Consider the following 22,197-nt stretch of genomic DNA (forward strand, 5'->3'; position numbering starts at 1 on the left):
AGGTCAGACTTGTTCGTGAAGAGGGAAAAAAATTCCCCGACAGCAATGTGAGAGACAGATGAAGTCATACAGAAAATGATGACTTTAAGATAAAGGTGGTTCTACGAGCTAATGAATCATTGTTGGTCACACACTCATTCTGCATTTCGACAGTCTAACGCGTTGATGTTCCTCTGAGTTGTATTTAATTCATTTTCATACCTGATAAGGACCAGATGATTTTTATTTCTATATGTCCTGATACACAGAAGCTTAGACCTGAAAAGGATCTACTTTTCTTCTGAAATGAAAATTCCTCTAAAAATCTAGTGATTGGTTACGGTTCAGTTTACTAGAATTAATCTGAGGACTTGAAAATTCGAGAAATGATGTCAGAGTCCAGTGTTGCAGCTATAATGGCACTAAAAATAATTTATAGCCATTTTTCCAAATCTTTTCCTCAGTTTCTTGGGTGGGCGGGTGCAACATATATACTGCACATAATTTCCTTTCTGAAAACAGAGTCAACACTTAGTTGTTACACATGAGTTTTATTACACTGTCAGCCTGTTTACATTGACAGAAAAGCAGTGAAGGACAGACTTAAGTAATGCATCACCAGCCTAAAAACAGCCAAAATACCGTAACGCTAGTGTTTCCACTTAATGTGTTTACACAGGGTCCGAAAACAACAATTTGACGAAAATCCACATCCAGGTCTTTTTTTTCCCCCACAGTCCGATCTTGCACACCTCCGAAACTTGAGCCGTAACGGGGTAATGCCTGTGCGATTTCCCAACTCGAGTTAATGGAATGCAGTAAGTCTTCTTATGTGCATCTGATTCACAGTAAAGCACGAGGGTCAGAAAACGGCCATGAGCTGGAAATATTTCGATGAAGACATGCTTAAGATTTTTGTTGCCATGTGGGAATCCAGTTTTACTTATTTGAGTTGAGTTATCTAATGATAAACCCAATAAAACCTCTGTTAACAAACATGAACATGGTCCTAACATGCTATATTCATACACACACACACAGGTACTGGTGTGTCAATAGAGTGATGGATCGGAAACATGGCAAAGAATTACATTTATTACATGTATACAATTTCAATGTGTGGCATGGGAAGTTTCCAGCAAAAACACAAAGAACAATGTTAAATGTGTCAATTAGTGTCATCACAATAAAAACAAATGGTGCTTTCAGACTATTACTTTTGGTTATACTACATTATTTTAGAAGGTGAAGAATAACTGATCAGTTTTCAGCTGATAACCCACTGACATATTCCACCCTCAGTAGTTTTAATAATGTTTCCCTTATGAATATATACTGTATATACTACAAATAATAACACTGATAACATGTGGTCAGATACCATTGTACATACATACAATAACCAGGATGTGTCCACACAGAACAATAGATGCGTGTCTATTTAAAATTCAATGTCCGACCAAAGCGGTTATTCAGAGCATGCTGGCGTGCTAGTTTCCAAACAACACCCATAATATGGTCTGTTATTATAATCTCAGTATCAGCACGTGTTAATGAGAATCATACAGGTTCCTTCGTCCAAAGCAAAAGGTCGAGCAGCACGTCACATTTAATACGAAACGCAGGCCTGTTCCTCTTTAGGATGTCGTTTTCACTCTGTTGTCTGTATGTGTGCATTATCTCAAAGTACAAGGAATGTAAAATTTTCTGGTTTACATTTAAAAACACATAACAATTTAATTTGGGTTTACTTCTTAGAGTACACTGAATAGTAATAATCATCATAATAATAAATCGGTCTGACCAAAAGTAAAGATTTAACAGAAAAAGACTTTTTTTCTTTTTTGTATTCACATTGTTGCAATATTTCTCCTTTTTCCAGTAGTTTAGTTGAATGTACATATATGTCTTTATATTCCAGTGTTTCTTCTTTTGCACATGTCTAACATCTGTCCTACTCCAACAAGTATTCTGCTTTACTTCTGTAAAGCTGAGCGCCATGGTTTGCATTCTTGAAACGCTAATAAAAGCTATTTAATTTTATAAAATTAACAGGTTTAATCCTAAAGAAGAGGTAAACTCACTTTGTTTTTTTTGTTTTTTTGTTACTCAAAGCTTGCAGCCAGTATGCTAACAGTCTCAGTCGCGTGAAGATACATTTGAATGCATTGGCCGCTTAAATTAAGAAATTAAGACTACAGATCAGACGATGACAGCAACAGAACCGGAAGAAGACTTGAAATGAGCTCTACTTGTGTTAAATTGTTTTGTTTTTGTTCTTGTTGTTGCTACAGGATGACTCCTTTTCCATTAAAGAACATTTTCTCTGGGGAAGTGGGAGGGGGCTACCTATGGGTTCTAGGGCTGAGTAGGTCATTACGGGTAATCTGAATTACATTTATTCAGGTATTTTCCTCTTGGAAGGAGGCACCAGGTGTGCAGGCAGCTCTGATGGTAGTTCATGTCCCTCAAGTTTCACCTTTATCAGATGATTGGCTAAAGCAAACTCCTCATCGTCGAGCATGCCGTCCTTATCGATATCTGCCAGCTTCCAGATCTTGCCCAGCACTGTATTGGGCAGTTTTGACTTGACCATCTCCTTCTTGGCGTTGGCTCCGGTCACCTTCCCGTTGACGGGAGATAACGTGTAGAAAATCTCGTCGTAAGCAGGTTTGTCGCGAGCGACGACCCACTCCGCTTCGTCGATGCCTTCGCCGGCTCCTTCGCCGTACCCGTGACCGAATGGGCCGTCCAACGTGCCGTCGAACGCACCACCCTTCACTACTGCGTTGGGCCGCTGGGTTTCCTCTTGTCGAACCAGGACCATTAAGCTGGCGATGTCATTGGCTAACATGTCATCGACCGCCTCCAAGAGTTTAGGTTTCAGAGGCTGGAATTTGTTGAGATCCTGAGCTTGGAGTTGGTCCTGGAAAAAAACACACAAGTTTGTCTCAAGTTAGGTTACAATCTAAAGATGCAGAACTATACCCTCAGCACAGATACAGATTATTTTAAAATACACATCTGTAAAGAATGCTGATGTAGTCAATCAAATGTTCCAGAAGTATTCTATAAAATTACTTAAGTCACTGAAGTAACAATAAAATATGCTGCAATAAAAGTGTCACTTTAGTAATATTTACAAGTACAATTAGGTAAGCATTACACAATTCAAGTAAATAGCTTATATCACTATAGCACTCAAAGTGCTTTCTACTACAAGCCTCACTCACACAGATTAATCTATACCTTCTTTGTTTTCTACACTTTTATCTAACATAATGGGAAGAATTTAATAAGCATTTACTTCCTCCTTCTGCTTTTCAAACATAAAATGGTCAACATTTTGTGTTTGGTTTTTTTCCATGTGAATGTGATGGATTTTAATGATTTTGTGTTTATTTGTTTTTATTGCATTAACACTTGTTATTTATGGGTTCGAAATAAAGATTTGATTGATGAACTGATTGATTACATTCAAAAATAGTCTGATGGATGCAATATCTTGCCCAAGTATACTTCAACACAAGAACAGGAGGAGCCGGTTATCAATCTACCGACATACTGCTTGATAGCTGCACAAGTGATGCACATGAGTGAAAGTACTCAGTTAGCACTCTACTTTCAATGGAACTCTGTTTCATCCCATTTGTAGCCACAAAATATCTTAAAGTACATAAAGGAAAACAAGTATTGTTCCAAAGATCAAAAAAGAAAATAGAGAAACACAAAATACAGAGTGGTATACAACGTTATGAGAAGCTTATTGAAATGTACAACATGGCCCACAACACCAGAGGCTGACAGTTCTCTGTGCAGTAAGGATTAAGATCAATCTTATATGACAATAATAATAACAATAATAAGTTAATAAAGACCAATTATCAACATTTCCCTCATCAGTTAAAGTCTCTGCTGAGTGTGTTGTACTTCAGTGGTTAGCTCAGGAAACAGTAAAACTCTTTTTCTCTTTGGAATTTAATTAGACTGACTCTTACTACTCTCTCTATTTCACTCCCTTGAGAGATTTAAAAAAAATACATCAGCTAAAATTGCAATTAACTAACACTACTCGTGTAACTTAAAATCAGTGAAGCCCCTGCATTCACGCCAATCATGTCAAAACCTCATTTACTAAACCTTAATTCTTTGCTTCACTGCCTACCTGCATCTTTTTCAGATTAGGAAAATCTCCAGGTGATATCTGATGTTCTCTTTCGATGCGTTTGTAGATATCTCCAAGGCTGCCGATGAGCTCTTTCTTCTTGTTCTCCTTCCCAAACACAGCAGGCATCTCTTTTTTAAGTGAACTGATGATATAAGCGTGGACCTGCAGATTAAGAGAGTTATCGATGACTTCACATGGAAAGTAAAAGCAACTGTGTTTGAATTCATTAAGCTTTTATTTGTTATTCTTGTTATAGGTGCTAATTGATGTTTATTAATTGATGAGCAGGTACTAGGAGACTAAATTCTTTATAAACTTCTGTTAAAATGATTCAAATGGTTCCACTTCAAAATCTTGACTGTTATAATATTCCACATTTGGCTATAAGGCAACATCCAAGTATGAAGAAGTAAAGAGCCATATAAAAAAAGGAAACTGTAGCAAAACTGAGCTTGGAGTAGGTAAAAACAGGATCAAGTGCAGCAGAGCTAGTTAATTGTTAACTTTTTATGAGTGGGAAAAAAGTCACCTATTAAATGTTATGACATTGACTTGTTCTTTTTGTTTGTTCTTCCAAGGCCCACAAGAGACACAAAGAAAAACAGATGCAATCACTATGATACGTTAAATATCACAGCAAGGAAAAGAAAAAAAACCATCTCTATCTGTGATATTTAACCAGACACACAACTGAAGCAAACTCATCTAAATCTATGAGCTCATATAAAGTAGATAATCAGATTACTTTAAAATAAAGATTATGTGTTTTATTGTCTCCGGTTCTCCTTGTAATGATTGTATTACTTTTGAGCTTCTTACAAGTGGATAAAATGTAACACAAGCCACTGTGACAACATTAAGCCTGAGGACATTTAATATTCCATACACCAGATTAGTCATCCACTTTACTGTTACCTTTGTGGGCATTTCTTTTAATAATAAAAAATTCTAATTCACATTTGGAGTCCACTTCTCATTATGATAAAGTTTTTTCCTGGAAAAAGTGTTTACTTTCTGCTGAATATTGTTTAAACGTGCAAAAAAAAAGAAAAAAAAAAAAAGGGAAATCCACAAATTTGTTCAGTCACTGTGGCGATACACGCATTCTACCTCATGTCCTTGAAACCCATCACAAAACACACCAACACCCATCAGCTGTCTAACAGGAAAACTGTGCTCGACTCTTAGTGTGATAAACCTGTGTGTGTTTGACTGTGTGCACTTGTGCGTTTCCTCTGCTGCGTTTCCTCGAAATACAACAGGCAGCAGACTGTCGCCTACCTAACTAAGGAAATGGGAAACAATTCGCTGTCATTTGTCTAACTCTATTAGTTCTGCGAAACATCTCTTTCTGTCAAGGTTAACAGCTGAACAACACAGCTGAGTACAATAAATAGGAAGCACACAGATAAATCCGTGATACTGACAACTTAAACATGTCAGCATGGTGTAACAGCTCAGCACTAAATGTAGGAAATGTTGCGTAACATCGATGTTATTTGACGTCAACTGTTTCGAACATCCTGTGTCGCAGGTGTTCCTTACCTTGGCTAGTCTTGCCCTTTTTATCAGATCATTGAGTTTTCTAAGTGCTGCATTTCTCGGTAAGGACTGGATGTCCTTAAATAAGTCCTGTTCCTCGGCCTCGAACAGCTTCCTGTTGTCAGGAATCAACAGCGGGTGGGACCAAAATGAACCGATATAGACGCGAATCACCTATGAGTGAGGGAAACAGAGCAAAAAATAAATTAATAAGTAAATAAAGTAACAGTCCTTCAAATGGCCACCATTATGGATCATAGCTCCTCAAATATTACATAAAAAACATAAAATATAAAGTTTTTAAATACTCCTACAACCAGTTAACAATTCTTCAGTCTGTGAGCCCACAGGCTAGTCTGCAAACTTTGTCTGTGGGAGCCAGCATACGTAGATATCAGATGACAAATATCTGGTTCAAAGCTCCCAGTTGCATCTGATGGTCTTTATTTCATGAATCCAGATCAATAAAAAATACATGTACAATTGCCAGTGGTTTTAAAAATTGAATTTTGGCTAAAGCAACCCCTCTTTTAGTCTCCGTATCGATCTGCACCAACTCAACTCACACTAGAAAAGGAAGTCTATAATCTTGTACCTTAGCCACAGATTTCACACATTTATGTGCAGATATCTATGTGGTTTCACATATTAACAATCAAGTGCCTAATTTCATTATTTCACTCTAAAATTATTTCTTCAAAGCAATCTTTAAAAAAAAGAATCATTACAATTCTGTGATTATAATATTTAGACATAGGTGAAGGGATCAATTATAGGCTTAATACTCATTAGTAAAACCGTATGAACGCCATCACAGAAACCCTCTATGTCCCTCTGTTTCTACAGTTTAACGTACCTCAGGCGTGTTGACTATTTTCCCCAGTGACCACATCAGAGCACCGTACACTCTCATCAGCTGCTGAGTCTCTATCTGGTCGGCCTTGTTAAGCACAACTCTGGAGAAAACAACAGAAGAAAGCAGTGTTGATTCTGACTACAAGCTACTCACATTAATATTGCATGGATGCCCAAAAAAGAAAAAAGGAAAATATTTGGTGTGAATCTAAGAATCCCACAGTACCTGATCTTGTCCTCATGGTTCTTTAGGGCCTTTATCACCTCTGAGAACTCATCAGAGATGTCTAGTTTGTGAGCATCAAACAGTAAAATGATCCTGTCCACTCGCTCTGCAAACCACTCCAGGACAGCTGCAAAGTCATAGCCTGGGGGGGATATGGATACTAGATAATTCGATGGGGCACTGAGTGAAGCAGATAATTGCACATCTTTTTACATCTCAATCCTTTACCCACATCCAGTACCCGCATCAAAACCACTTTAGTTATTAGTTATACTGGTGGTCAACACAACTGCAGTTACAAACTGAGACCATGCATGCAACTTTAGAGGTAAAAGTCAGCAGACCAAGTTATGATAGGAACATTATGGCCTAACAATAGTCCCAAGACAAATCCAATGGCTGCAGGTCAAAGAGGAGGCACTAAAACTTATACCCATATTGCAACATGTTGAAAGAAAAGAATGTCTGTTTCCTGATGAAAACAGTGCTGCCAATGTTCAAACAAAGTGGCTTTTTAAAGTTGAACAATAGGGGGAGAGCCCTCAAACTACAGACTGTTACTTCTGTCTGTCATAAGACTAATAATGAATAGTTTACACTAAACAAGTGCATTGTACTCGTGGCATTCTGCAAGAAAGCTATGAATAATGCTTCCTCTGTAAAACATGTAAACATGAATTAATGAATGAGTACAACAGCAGGTGTACACCACTGACTTCTTTAACTTTCTACCTCCGTCAAGGACGAAATGCTAGCTTACCTGAAGGAATTCCACAGGATATGAGAGGGAAACAAAGAACAAAGGGTAGAACGAAGGATTAGTAAGCTCTAGTGTTCAAACAACACTGAAGGACACACAGCAGACGCAGAGTCAGTCCAGTGCTGCAGTATTTAATTATGAGCGATAACACCCGGCAATAGTTTTAGGTTAATTCAGGGACTACCAGATGGATTTTCTTTGTAAAGCTATGCATGTAAAATATGCCTTTACATATTTAAAACTACATTTAGAGGCTGTTTGCTCTGAACATAACAACATTTGATCTTCAGTACATAGCTGTGATAAGAATCCCCCATTTCACATACTTGCTGCACAGTAGTGGAACAGTTCACACTCCACGGTGGCTCTGAGTGTTTAACAAAACGTCCAAATATCTGAGTTCCTGTGTTAATGTTTACATGATGCTTCAATTGTTAACAAAAATGGGTATTTTAAGGGATAAATTAATCTCACTTGGCTAAAATGCATTCCCCAGTAGGATGTGAGAAAAACTTTAGCAGCAGCAGCAAGTATGTAAAACATTTGTTTCAGACTGCATCTGTATGAATAGAGCCGAGAGCAGACAGCAGGCACATTGACGCTTGACAATACAACAAGAAGTGTTAAGAGAGATATGGATACCTTGATATTTTTAAATGCTACTGGAATATTCTTCACCCAGTGCACTTCTCACGTGTTATGGGATTAAAGCAACACTTCAATTTTAAGCTCCATTATCCACCTGTGAAGGGCACGGTGCTCCTAAGCGAAAAGTCAAAGTGAAATAACCTACCTACAGTAGAGGTAAGATGCTCATGAGGTCTGACAGTGATGCTAGGCTTATGCTCTTGGACTATTAAAATGTGGAGACCAAAGGTGCCCAGGAGATTATCAAAATTACAGGAATTCATAATAAGGACAGACTGTACATAAAGGATGGATGTAGCCAGTGTGGCATGAGCCCTGGTTATTGCCATGGGGCAGCAGCAATGATTTTTTTGTTTTTGTGCGTGCGTGTGTGTGTGTCAAATCATAAAAAGCCCTGTTTTGAAGATTCACACACTAGCTGTGGATTTGAGAAACCCAGCCACGGTTGGATAGCCACACCCCCTCATTTATATTTTGCTTTATCACCACTTTTACTGTCTGACCAGAATTTAAACAAATAAAAATCATCGTATAAAATATGTCTGTGTAGGTTCTCAGTCATCCAGGTCATGGTAGTGTAAGGAGTTTGAGAAGAAAGCAACTGGACTTCTTTAAATGAACTTAAAGTTAGTCAAAGAAGTCCAGTCGCTTTCTTTTTAAGCTCCTTTGACAATTTTGTATTAACAAAAGACTTAAAAGTGTTCTATTTGTAAACAGAGAAGTCGCCCCCTGCTGACCATTACAGAGAAAGCAGATTCAAGGCAACTCGACATTTGCTTTATTTTCAGACCTGCTGGCTATGTCTATCGTTTATATACAGTTTATGAGTGGCCAAAATAATTGCCATTATAATTTTTAAGTCAGCTAACTGCACAGATAATATTAATAATAATTTTATGAAACAAGGTGAACTTTTCTCAAAGCCACGTGACAAGACTGGTGAAGAACATGTAAAAGCCCACAAATTCTTCAGAGTCAAGGTATCATTTGAAGCCTTCTGCAGCTGGTTGTTGCCAAGATTTATTATCTACAATACCTCCATAAAGACATCTGTGGAGGCTGCTATAGCCTGACAACTCCTCCTCTGGAGACAGACACGCACACACAGTTGAGCACACACAAACACAAACACTCTTAAAAACATTAAAACACAGTAAAAGAAAAGTGACTAAGAGAAAGAACATGTAAATGAAACATGATGATGATGATGATGATGATGATGATGATGATGATGATGATGATGATGATGGGGAACTAAAGGAAAAGTTAATGAACACACAGAAACAAAACAATTGCACACAGAGTCCCCAGAGAAAACACAGCTGTGCTGACTCAGCAGGGGTTAAGTTGAACTTGTATTTGTTCTTTCGTGTTGGACACAGAGTATCCTTGTTTCACCTCACTGTGCTGTTTATTTGGTTTAACACCACGTTTTTTGGACACTTGGGCCAAAAAGAAAAAAAAAAAAAAAGGTGAAACAGAGCTGGTGCTTGTCTGGTTCCTTTTAACAACTTCCAAACATAAATTTCATATTTGGTTATTGTTTATGAAACACTGATTTACTTCATTTCTCAACAGTAAAGCTGGAGACAACAAAAACTCTCATGACAAGCATTAAAGTTATGAATAATATCCATGCAGACCCAACCCTGGTATGAAGTAATGTCCTGAACTCTGTGACCAGAACTATTTAGCTTTTAATCAAAAGCTGAATAAGCATCCTGATACGTCGTCTTATAACAGGACTCCAAATGTCACGGTACTGGTCGTGCACAAGAACACCATAAATACTCTCTGGAGCGGGAACGTAGAAAACTATTATATTAAAACAATCACTAAAAAACTTGTACTAATCTTCTAACACCATTACTACTTTTATTTTTCAAGTATTCATATATTCAGTGATTTGCTATGGTGACAGACAATACTGGATATGCCAAAAGTCAATTAGTTCAGGCTTTACTTGGGATAGCAAACCAAAACAGTGCCTGTTCTCCTCGAACGGGGGGAGAAACAGGAAAATAGACAAAAGATGGAAGAAAAGAAAGCATTCGCCTTTGAAAAGAAACTCAAAGAGGGTGAGTGCAGAACAGAATAAATTAAGACTTACTTTAACAAAAGAACTGAAATGGTTAATGTTAGAGGTTGGTATAGCGATGCCACCATTTAGCTTTGGGGATGTCAGCCATGCCAGACACACATCATCCTGTGAGACACCTCGGGAACATTCTTGAAAACTTTCCACACAAAGTTTCTCTTCACATCATCAGCTTTTTGCATTTTAGCACACACCATGATGGAGCTGTGACAACTACCAGTTCGCTCTTTGTTGTAAGGGCAACATTATGGGCGTGAACGAGGTGGTAATTTGGGGCGTTTAATGTTTTATTTGAACTGTTCCTTTTTCCACGGTGGAATGAATGTGCAGTATATATGTTTAATGACTTTAAAAAACAAGAACTGAGCACGAAAGTTTGTATTTTCTCTCATTTATGGACTACACAGTTACAGCAGCGCTTGAATCCTGGGCTATGGTGCAAACCGATTCCTCCGTTATCTCTTCCTATGCTTCGTCATTTGTGGCGCAATCCTGATAACAGCTGGAGGACAGCTGTTGAAACCTTGTATTCATTTTCACATATTTTTGTTTTCTGTTTATGTTTTTCTTTCCACTCACACACACACATACACACACAAACGCCAGTATTGTAATGACCGGCACATCTTTTCATTGCGAGGTTAGCAGACTTAAGTCGCAGAAGCGAACACACTCTGAGATGTCACAATTTTGTTCCATCTATCTTTGGTGGGCCAGTTATGAAGCTCTCAATATTGCAAGTATGAAATGTAGGACAATGGTTTTAAAGCCATGAATATTTAGTGTCTTTAACACTCGTCATCCTTTACCAGGAATAACTCAAAATTACACACACCTGCTTTACTGTATATCATATTAGATTAAAATAATAATGTCTTTCTCTAGATCTGACACAGAGGTCAGGAATTTGGGGTTTTGTTTATGTCAATCTTGTCCCCAGAGAAAAGGTATCAAAGCACATTGTACTCTCACCACTGCAAGACTCATACAGTGGTACCTTAAATGCTTTTACACTTCTTTGGCTGCATGCCCTTCCTACTTAGGAAACAGTTCAAGATTGAAATTCCCAATCTAGCATGTCTTGTTCAATACCTACAGATGATAAATATTCATAAGCATCCTTAAAATCCAATCAAATGTTTCAAAAGTTTAACCTAAAGTGCATTTTATGGCATACCGTGCAACCATTTGGTTACCCATGAGTCCTCTTACATCTGCAACTTTTTGTTTACACCATATTAAAGTTGATCCAAATGAACCTCATATCATTTTGTTTTTCGTGTATTCATTTCCATGTAAAACTTAAGAAAAAAAAGTAGGAAGTGTTAAAATTCAGGCAGTGTGCTCTTATGTGTGCATGTTGGAGAACAAATTCAAAGCTCATCTTTTTGTAACAGCTTCCTGTTCTTTGAAATGAATGAAGCATAATCCTCCTGATAGCAAAAGCTAAAACAAACACACGCGTCCAAAGGAAATGCTGACATTGTAGTTCAGAGTTCACTGGGACTGGAGGGCTGCAGCTCAATGGATGCGGAGGATAAACACACACACACACACACACACACCATAAACAGAAGAGAATAGAAGTTTGAGCATCACAAATGTTTTTCTTACCTCGACTGATTCTCTGCTTTTCTCCAGACAAAATTCCTGGCGTGTCGATCACGCTGATGCTTTCCAGTACAGGGTTAGGAAGCTGAGCACACACAAACCTACACACACACACACACACACACACACACACACACACACACACACAAAACAGACATGAGATAGAGAGAAAGTTCCAGGACAAAAGTTTAAAATCATCCATCAGCATGGCCCTATCTCAGTTACCCTCTCTCCTCCGTCTCTGCTGCTCTCCCTAGTTTTATCCAGCTGAATAAATATGAACAGGTAAGCGGTCGTCCTCAATGCGAACCCTCTAAATCCCCACTGACAGACATCATTTTTTCCTGTCTCCTTTCAACATTGCTTGATCCTCACACTGAGGACACTACCATAAGAGCTTCTGCCAGTGTACTTTTAAGCAGAAGGATGGCTCTACAGAGACTGCTGGCTGTCTCTCACACAGCCATTAACAAAGAAAACCCTGACCAGTGAGCGAGGGGAAATTCAATCACAAAGGAATGTAGAGCTGTGGTGTGGATTCTCACTTGTGCTCCGCTCCCTCAGTCTTTCCCTCTGTGCTTGAATACTTAACTCACTGTACACACCAATAAAGACCATCATCTGAAAGTGTGAGTGCGCCCATCTAATCACCTACCTGTTGAGAAATGCATTTCCAAATGCATTCAGCTTTCTGAAGGGCTTCTTGGGGTCAACCACCAAAGCATTGCCGGGGATGACTCCTTCAGTGTCGCCGTGCATCACTGCGATGAAGGAATCTGTGGTGGGTTCGGGGCCAATCCGCATGCCAGGAAAATCCTGCTCCAACAGGTAGCTGCGGGTGAGATGACAGGAAATGGCAGTTAGCAAAACAAGATGAGAGAGGAGATGTTTTCAACCACCGTGTAAGAATAAGTCAACTGTGCAAAAAGGCTTTCTAAGTATGCTGAAATAATTCCTCGAAGATTAACAAAGAACAATAGTGAAAAACGATCAACAAGATATTACAAGATTGTGATCAGCATTATAAAGCATTATAAAAAGGTTATATATACATTTGTATTAGAATATTTGATCCAGCATCAATCTTTAGATAAAACCTCAAATACATATTGCATCTGTAGCCTCTAATTTGAAAGTTCTGCTGCATTTTGTATGATTTTTAAAAATCTGATTCTGCTGAAATGAAGTTGGTCTGGATGGTAAGACACAATTGAGAAATAACCAGAAAACATGTCTGCCTTGAATTAGATGCTGCTGGAAGCAAGATTAGGGGAATTTTAGATAATCATAGACTGGATGGCTGCCACTGACCAGATCCAAAACAAGCAAAATTTAGTTTACTGGTAAACACATGGACCAATAATAAAGGGCTTTTGTAAAGGAGTGTTCTGATCAGGTGAGGTAAGGATGGAGGAATTTTGTCAATAAAGTGGAATTAAAAGCCTTAACATTGTATAAAAAATTAAAGCTTCAGTTACTTCCAAAGCACAGATTTCTGTTTCTTTTCTGTTTTTTCCTTCACTGGTTTTAAGTGACCAAAAACCAAAAAGTGGTGTGCCTGACTGTCAGTCTTGTTACCATACGATCATGGCTTAACCACAGACACACAGTCCAAAACCAACAAGGCAAACTTGGGTTTTGAGGCTTTTCAAAGAGTTATCAAAAAAATTAAAGGAACACTTTTTAATTAGAGCAGAGCGTCAAGTCAGTTAAACTTCTAGGATTTTGATCTGCTTGCAGAGGGGGTTGTTAATCTGTTTCAGCTGCTTTGATGCACTAAAGACGGGAATCGATAAGAAAACCTCCAAAACAGGAATTGCTTTCAGATGAAGGCCACTAACACTTTTCCCTCTTGATCTTTTCTGACTGTTTTTTCACTACTAGTAAGGCAATATCTGGACCCTACTGAGGTTACACAAGTAGTCCAACTCCTCCAGGATGGCACATCAATGTGGGTCATTGCCGGAAGGGTTGCTGTGTCTCCCAGCAGGGTCTCAGGAGCACTGAAGAGATTCCAGGAGACAGGCAGTTACGCTAGGGGAGCTGGACAGAACCGTAGAAAGTCCTTAACCCATCAGCAGGAATGGTATCTGCTCCTTTGTGGAAGCAACAGGATGCACACTGGTGTAAATGCCTCTTACAAAACAGTCAGCAACAGACTTCACGAGAGCTCTGTGCTCACTGCCCAGGACAATGGAGCCTGATGCCATAGAACACCAGAATTGGCAGGTCAACCACTGGCACCCTGCACTTTTTCATAGATGAGAGCAGTTTCACGCTGACCACATGTGACAGACATGAAACGGTCTGGAGAAGCCATGGAGAATGTCATACTGCCTTTAATATTATTGAGCATGACTGCTTGGTGGAAGCTCAGAGATGGTCTGGTGAAGCATATCCATGAAGGGACACACAGACCTCCACAGCCTAGGCAACAGCACCCTGACTGCCATTAGGTATCAGGATGAAATCCCTGGGCCTTCTGACAGACTCTACACTGATGCAGTGGATTCTTTGTGGTGCACTACAATCGGCCTCATGTGCAAAGGGTACGCAGGCAGTTCCTGGAGGATGAAGGAATTGATACCACTGACTGACCCCCATGTTCACCTGACCTAAATGCAATAGAACACCTGTGGGACCTTACGTTTCAGCCCAACACCGGCAAGTATCACCTCAGACTGCCAAGGAGCTGAGTGATCCTTTGCTCCAGATCTAGCAGAAGATTCCCCAGGACACCATCCGTCAACTCATCAAGAGCATACATTGTCAGGCATACATATAAGCACTTGGGGGCCAAGCAAACTACTGAGTGCCATTTTAAGTTGCTGCAATGAAATTTTGGCCAAATGAACAAGACTGACACATCATTTTTACACTTTAACGGGGTGTCTATGAATTCAGCCATCCATAAGATGATCATTTTCATTTCCATCAAACAATGTGACATTGTTTTGTTTTTAAACACATTACCCAGTCTATATCATTATAGAAATCCAGCATGATTTTTTCCCCATTGAGATCTGATCTCTTTTCAAAGAGTTCCCTTTTTTCCATGTTTTTGAACAGTATATCCTCACACTGTTTAGATTAGTGGTACTGCAGTTGGAACACGTATATTTCTCAAGAGTGTCAACAGATTCCATTAAAAATTTAAGCCAAGCTTTCATTTTCAATCTGAATCTCTACTCCAGTGCTATTATTTTTTAGAACTGGTTCACTGGAAATGAATAGAAGAAAGTGGACAAAACCAGAAATGAACGTTGAATCAATCTTCTGCTGCACTCTTTTTAACCACTGAATATAGTGGTATTGACATTCCCATGGCCTAATTCTTGCCAGTGGGTAAGAATTTGGTTAAGAGCTTCCTCTTTGTAGAGGTCAAACAGTTAATATACAGCCTTGCCACGGGCTTGTTTAATCAATGATTATCACAGACTGCTGAAGTGAAAACTGCTTGGGAACAGGAACATTAAATTTGATGCACTGAATGGTGTGCACAAATTTGTGAATGTGTTCTGCTGCAAAAAAGTATCACAACTAACTCACAGCACAACTAAATTGGCCTTGTTGGCATTGCAGCTGACTTCCATTTGATATGTTTCAGATGTGAAAGGGTAAATCCTCAGCTGTGGATTCAGTGACAACACACGTTTCAAATGAAGGCTGGTGTGTTTCTGTTGAGTTTCACACTCCCAAAAATGCAATGTGAGACCACAAAAGGAGATTTAGGCCAAGAGATTTATAGCTATAAGGGTGTGGGATGTGTGCACATTTTAACTGCTACAAGGTGTAAGGATGGTGCCCTGATATCCACAAGCACACATCCACCTTGTCAGAGCTTGTCAAAGGAGCCAGTAGTGCCTGGTGGAGCCATCTCTGTGCACACATGTCTGTACAGTGAGCTCTTCTGTCTAAAAAGAGGTTGTGTAATGCATGTGCACCACTACATACATATGCACTAGTATATGTGTCATATCATACATATAATCCATGTACGTGCACTCCAGATATATACATCTGCTCCATCCTATCAGGTTTCATTTGACTGTAAGATGGAGTTAAGAAAATCCTTAACCTCAATGATGAGTTTTAAAGACCAAAGTATATTGAAATTTACCTGTGAATGAACAGATTTAGGCACATGAGGAGGGCCCAGATTTACAGTTTATTATATTCTATATTGAAGGAAATTGTATATCATGGCATTGGCTTGCTCTCTGAAAAGTCCCCAAACAGAGAATGTGAGACCTAGAAGGAAAAATCAATAAATTCTGCCCCAAACGGAGGGAAACTTCAGACTGCTTAACTCTGAATAACTTCAAAGGCAGTCAGACTGTATTACCCTCCATCAGCTTCTCCTGTCTTTAATCCATTTCCTGTCTCTGCCAGGCAGATATCCTTTTACGACTTTTCTCATTCATGTCAAGACAAATATTATTTTAGTAAACATATTTACTGTAAGGCCTCATTTAAATCCACTGGCTACACAAGTCTGAAAATAAACTTCTAGAAAAGTAGAGAATAACACTGCCGGTAGTTTGTAGCTTGGCAGACCACGCAAGCACATCAAACCCAGAGGGGGACCATGGGGCATGAAATAAAAGAGAAGCAGCAGCTCCATCCAAGTGTTACTCAGCAGTTTGTACATTCTGCATCCTACTGCTACAATGTCAGTGGCGTGGGGGTCAGGCTGCTGACCAGGATGGTGTCGTGAGTGACAGAGGAAGGAGAGAGGAGAGCAGGAATCAGACACAGAGGAGGAAGAAGAGAGAGAAGGCAGAGATTGGAGCAGAGATGGTCCTGTCTTACAGAAGGAAGTCACTAACAGCATCCACTCTCTGGCTTTCAAAGGCTTAACCCACTATTTGCCGACTACTCTTCACAAGTGTGTGTGTGCACAATTGTGTGTCTATGTCAAAGGGGTGAGATGTTAGCAGTAGGACTGCAGCTCAAAAGAGGCTCGACACCCAGCTGCTAACATTTCTCACCATCACACACTAATTTCACTGATACTCCAGGTCATGTGCTCTGACAGAACAGCAACACATCATTATGAGGTAGCATAAAAGCAATGATCCAGTTCAGTAATACCAGTCAAATAGCAACATATGTGGTGGTTGCACTGACTAGGAAATTCTGCGCTGATACCGATGTTTAAACAACAATTTGGCACATTTTTTCTCATTTAGTTTTTCTTGTTTCCCCACGTTGGTTCCAGGAAATCAAAGAATTCCTAATTTTTAAAGACTTTTATCTCTTTAAACATTAAACCAGCATGAAACTGATGGGAGAAACAGGTTAAAACTGAGCCAATACCAATACATGGCTGATAAATTGGTGTATCAATCTCCCTATGTGTAGTTGCAACAACAACTACACATAGGACTGTGTGTTACATAGGATATAATAACACAAAATGTCTACTATGCTATAAAAATGTGGTCAATTAGAGAGGTCGAAAAGTTTAATAATAAAAAAAAAAAAGCACTCAGAGCACATGTTTGTATACTTTTTTTCGTCCATGCTGTAAAGAGCAGAAGTTAGGAGCGAGTCAAGACTTCCTGAAACTCAGGGCAAAAGAGCTCTCCATGAATCCTAACAGTGGGTTCCTACATGGAAGCCTTGCTGCCCACATCCATCAGTTCACAAACTATATCAGGAACAAATAGCTGCTTATTGTTATTCCACAATAATTAAAATCAGTAAAAAACAATTTACACCTAGATTTCATGAACTTTGCCTCAAGTGAACACATTTATTTTATTTGACCAATACTCATGAAGTAATGCTCATCTTTCAGTCTGACTTCATCAGGGAGAGCTCCAGAACAATGCAGTAATGCCTCCAAATGCAACAAGCATTGCCTGTGTAGGAGTCATGCCAAATAAACCCTTTATGGATCCAATAAAGCTTGAGGAGGTGTGCCTCCTCACAATGTTTTTTCTCATTGTTCTGTGGTTTGGTCTTTTTTGGTTGCTTTGTGTGCATAACTATGACCACCTCTTCCTCACGCTTGCTGTCAAACTGCTGGAAAAGTCAGCTTGGGTGTGTCATGCTCTCCCTCTCTCTATCGTTCCTTCTTTTTTTGGTAGCCTCTCCCTCATTTGTTTGTGCTTGTTTCTAAGGTTTTCTTTGCATGTGTGTGAGCAAACATACCGTATGAAGCTGGTCTTGCCAGTAGAATACTGTCCCACCAGTAAGACCATGGGCTTGTTGTCAAAGTCAGCATCCTCCAGTGCCGGAGAGTGGAACTCGTGAAACTTGTAGCTCTCCTCCAGTGGCAGGAGCTTGGTTTTATAGAGTTTCTTCAATCCTTCACTGACTGTCTGAAAGACTTCCGGCTCCTTCTTCCTCCTATCATCGGTTCCAAGCCAGCTGAACATCGCTGCTGGTTACTTATATTTAGACTTAGTAATGCTCCAAATAGGTAATGATAATCAAAAATGCTAATTATTGATCAGCTAGAAATCTATGCCAGCTTACTCTGTTTGTCACTGGCCTGAAAGGCTACTAAATGTGTCCTCAATGTATTTTAAGTGAAATATTCCAAAATATTCCAAAATTAATGATCTATATAAAATAAATGATCTATAACGAAAACAGGACCTAAGTTAAACCAATAAGCAAATTTACACTCAAGAAAATGTTTTAATAAGGCCTGCATAAATATATAGATATTTTGTTTGTCCTGAAATATATTTTAAACACACAATACAGGACTATTAGTGTCCAATGGTTAACGTTAGTCACTATCCTACTGCACTAAATGGGTGGTGACACTTGTGGTTTTTGATGATATAGTAAGCCAATTTTGATTATTTATAGGCTTTACACTGTGGTGATATGTACAACGTAAAAACAAACAAAACAAAAACAATCCTAAAAACAAAGCGCTCCGTAAATCTATCAGAATTTAAACCTGATCATTCAAATGCACTCTCATCATCTCGGGTCCATCGGTCCTCCCAGTCCAGTCCAGGCCACCTCTGCTGCAGAGCCTGTTTATGTTTACCCCCAGTCTACCTCAGTAAACAAACGCTGCCGAGAAAAGCCTAAATCATTCTGCTCTGACTCAACATCACATTACAGCTATTCAATTTCGTCCGAGGGCTAGCAGAGGAATCCCAGAAATGATGCACCGACAGGCTGTCAGGAGAGCAAGCGCCGTTATTGTTCTGCCGCTCCCGCTCTTCTGCTCAAAAACAAAAAGGAAAAAACAACACAACAACCAGAGCAAACAATCTTCAGGGACAAAGATTTCTGTCGTTTTCGAGTTAAAACTAAGAGCAGACTGTCTTGCTAGCACTACTGGTTATTTCCTATAACAGCACGGGCTGAAAGTAGCAGCAGCTGATGTCCTGCAGCTCTATTTAAATGCCGAGTCGGAGGAAACCCGAGACCGCCGGAAGTGCCCAACGGCTGGCAGCCCGACCCACCGTGGACCCGCCCAGTGATGAGAGAGCTGGAGGTGAAGCCGGCCCGGACGACGCCATGTTGGATGAGACGAGACAGGGGAGCTACAATTCAAACACATCGCGCCACCTAAAGGTTAATAAAATAACTTGAAATAGTTGAACACGTATACCTTTTATCTTTTATTTATTTATTTATTTATTTATTTTACTTCTTTTAATTATTGTACTAGAGTAACTTGTACCAGAGTAATTATAGTTTTGTATTTTCTAATTAGTTGGTATTTTATTGTTATTATTATTTTGACACTTTGTTTGACTATTTAGTTCAGATAGTTTCCATATTGGATTTCCCATTTTCAGTTTAGTTTTCATTGTTTGAAAATGTTTCGTTTTAGTTTAGTTAGTTTTTATTCAGAGTAAGTTCTAGTCTTTTTAGTTATTACTGCATGGAGGCCATATGTCAGACGTAAGATATCCTAAGAATCCTTTTAAAACGGTTGACGCAAACTCTTGTAGACATCCAAAGTCTAGGATATTTCCACTATATTTTTATTTTATTTTATTTAGGTATCTAAATTCACGTAAAGTAAACCTGTAGGGGTTTTTTTGGGGGGGGGGGCGGATGTTAACAACTTTTTTACACTTAGTGTTTAGTTCAGTTTTAGTTAACTATAATAACCTTGACTCATACACTTACAAATATTTTCAATTGTCTGGTTTGTATTTAACCTGAATACATTCAAATACGTGCCTTCATTCTTCCAATCCAGAATCAGACATTTAATCAAGGCCCATTCTTAAAGTAATTAAACGTGTAAAAAATAAACTTTCACAGTCTATAAATTAGATAGAGAAGAAGAATTAGCACCATAAAGGTTTTCGAATCACGGCGGGTAGCAAAGGTAAAGCAAATATTTCACCATACAGGATTTTATTAACATGTGGAGAGACATACCCGACTAGTAAATGGAAGGTAGATAAAAGTATCAGCTGAGATGAGGATATTTGATATCCCAAAGCAAAATTGGTAATTTGAATCTTGAATTATAGCGTCTGTATGCATTATATAATATTTAAGCAAGACTTTCACCCACTTGTGTGGTTTAAAATAATATATTTGGCATTATTTGGCAAGGTTTAGATCTGTGGCTCCTGGTATTCCGATAGTTATTGCCAGATTTTATGGTGTTGAATATGTTAATTGTTTAAGCATACTCAGTGGATCAGGAAAACTTTGAGACGAGGGTATTTATTCCTTTGAATGTACTTATTTTAAGTTGTGAAGAAAGAAATTTCTCATATATATTTTAGACTGGGACCAAATGTACATAAGATGGAGAAGTAGTATAGCTGTAAAGACATTATTATGCAGAGTAAAATATTTGTATAGAAATTATAAGAAAGTATTTCAGCACGATCTCAATTGCAGTATCAATAAAATAGTTACATTTATGCTTTATTAATTATGCATGACCATCATTTATCTGTCTCACAGGGGTCCTTCTCATAAATACTCATCCCAGTTTTTTGTTCTCACCCTTATGTCATCTACAGTTTGACCAGAAGATGTCGCTATTGTCTCTACTTTCACTTTGGAGAGGCTCTAAGGCATGTGTCAGGAATAGAAACAAAAGTAAAACTATTTGATGTCTTTAAAAAAAAATGCGATATATATATATATATCGCATTTTTTAAATATTGTTGTAATTTTTTAATATTTTAATATTTAATGATTTTTTAATATTTTTATATACATATGTAATTTTTTTTAAATATAGGTTTAGCACGGGCCTGGGAGTTTGAGGGTCCTGCGCAGTATCTTTACTTCTCCTAGGAATGCGCCCTTTTTCACAGAGATCTTGGATATCGTGGGATCTACTGAAGCTACTCGTCCAGTTTCCTTGCCTTGCCAGTTGTCTTCACTGTCTCATGTTTCTTCTTCCTGATCTTCCTATCACTTATATATACAGGAACAACAACTAAGTGCAGAAGTGAATGAAAGAACTTAATTTTCTCAAATCAGGACAAACGGTCCAAAGAGTGGTAAATGTTTTTAGGCGGTGAGTGTAAAGACAAGGCACTAGGTACAATCACCACTTGCTTCCTTTATGCTTTATTGTATTAACAATCATCCTTTTATCTTCTTCAAAGCTACATATTTTACACATTCATCTCATATTGTGACACCTGGCACAAAATTTAAGTTATAAGCATCCTAAATCTAAACCACATTACCATATATAAAAATTGTGATTTCAGGGTAAACCTGTAATTACATAGTTCAAATTAAACCAGTTTTTACGTGGTTTAATAAAAATTAAACCATGTAAAAACTGTCACAGTGGGTGCAGGAAAATGACTTGAATACGAGGACTCCAAAGAACTTAAACAAACTTAGTAATCAAATGACTACCCTTTAATTTAGGCTGGGTGCCAAAGTCTGTTGAACAAAGCAAGTATCCAGTGACAGAACACACAAGGGAAGGTAAACAGATATTCAAAGAACTAAAGAAAAGCATATTGTTGTGAAATTATACCTGGGTAATCAGAGTGAAGCGCAGAGAAAAAATCAGAATACACTGAATAAACAATCATATAATGACACTATACAACAAAATAATACATTACATATTTTTGTTTTTTATTTTTATTTTATTTTATCCCTAAAAACAATGAAAGTCATGCTGTGAAATAACACAATGGCAGTGCTAAAAAATTTTTAAAAAGAAACCAATTACTGTACTTTATTCAAACTGTATAAATATAATTTTGCTAAAGCACTTTAATGACACTAAAACTCATCCCACAGGCTGTTTTTGCGAGGCCTGCAGTACTTGTTCGCTTGGCTCATGTATTAAAACAGAGACATCTATGTTGATTTATCAATTCAAT

General features: G+C 38.4%; 1 protein-coding gene across 1 annotated transcript; it reads right to left on the minus strand.

Annotated features, from left to right (window-relative positions):
- Nucleotides 1-510: 510 nt before the first annotated feature.
- On the minus strand, nucleotides 511-19,250 carry ehd3 (EH-domain containing 3). Its single transcript, XM_031755074.2, has 8 exons — nucleotides 18,047-19,250; nucleotides 12,543-12,719; nucleotides 11,891-11,988; nucleotides 6,771-6,912; nucleotides 6,546-6,645; nucleotides 5,693-5,863; nucleotides 4,145-4,309; nucleotides 511-2,905 (listed from the first exon to the last, which is right to left on the minus strand). Exons 1-8 carry the CDS (start codon nucleotides 18,271-18,273, stop codon nucleotides 2,378-2,380), a joined length of 1,608 nt encoding a protein of 535 aa, XP_031610934.1. The 5' UTR covers nucleotides 18,274-19,250; the 3' UTR covers nucleotides 511-2,377.
- Between the last annotated feature and the right edge of the window lie 2,947 nt (nucleotides 19,251-22,197).

Source organism: Oreochromis aureus, linkage group 15 (genome assembly GCF_013358895.1).
Source record: "Oreochromis aureus strain Israel breed Guangdong linkage group 15, ZZ_aureus, whole genome shotgun sequence".
Taxonomy (NCBI): Eukaryota; Metazoa; Chordata; class Actinopteri; order Cichliformes; family Cichlidae; genus Oreochromis; species Oreochromis aureus.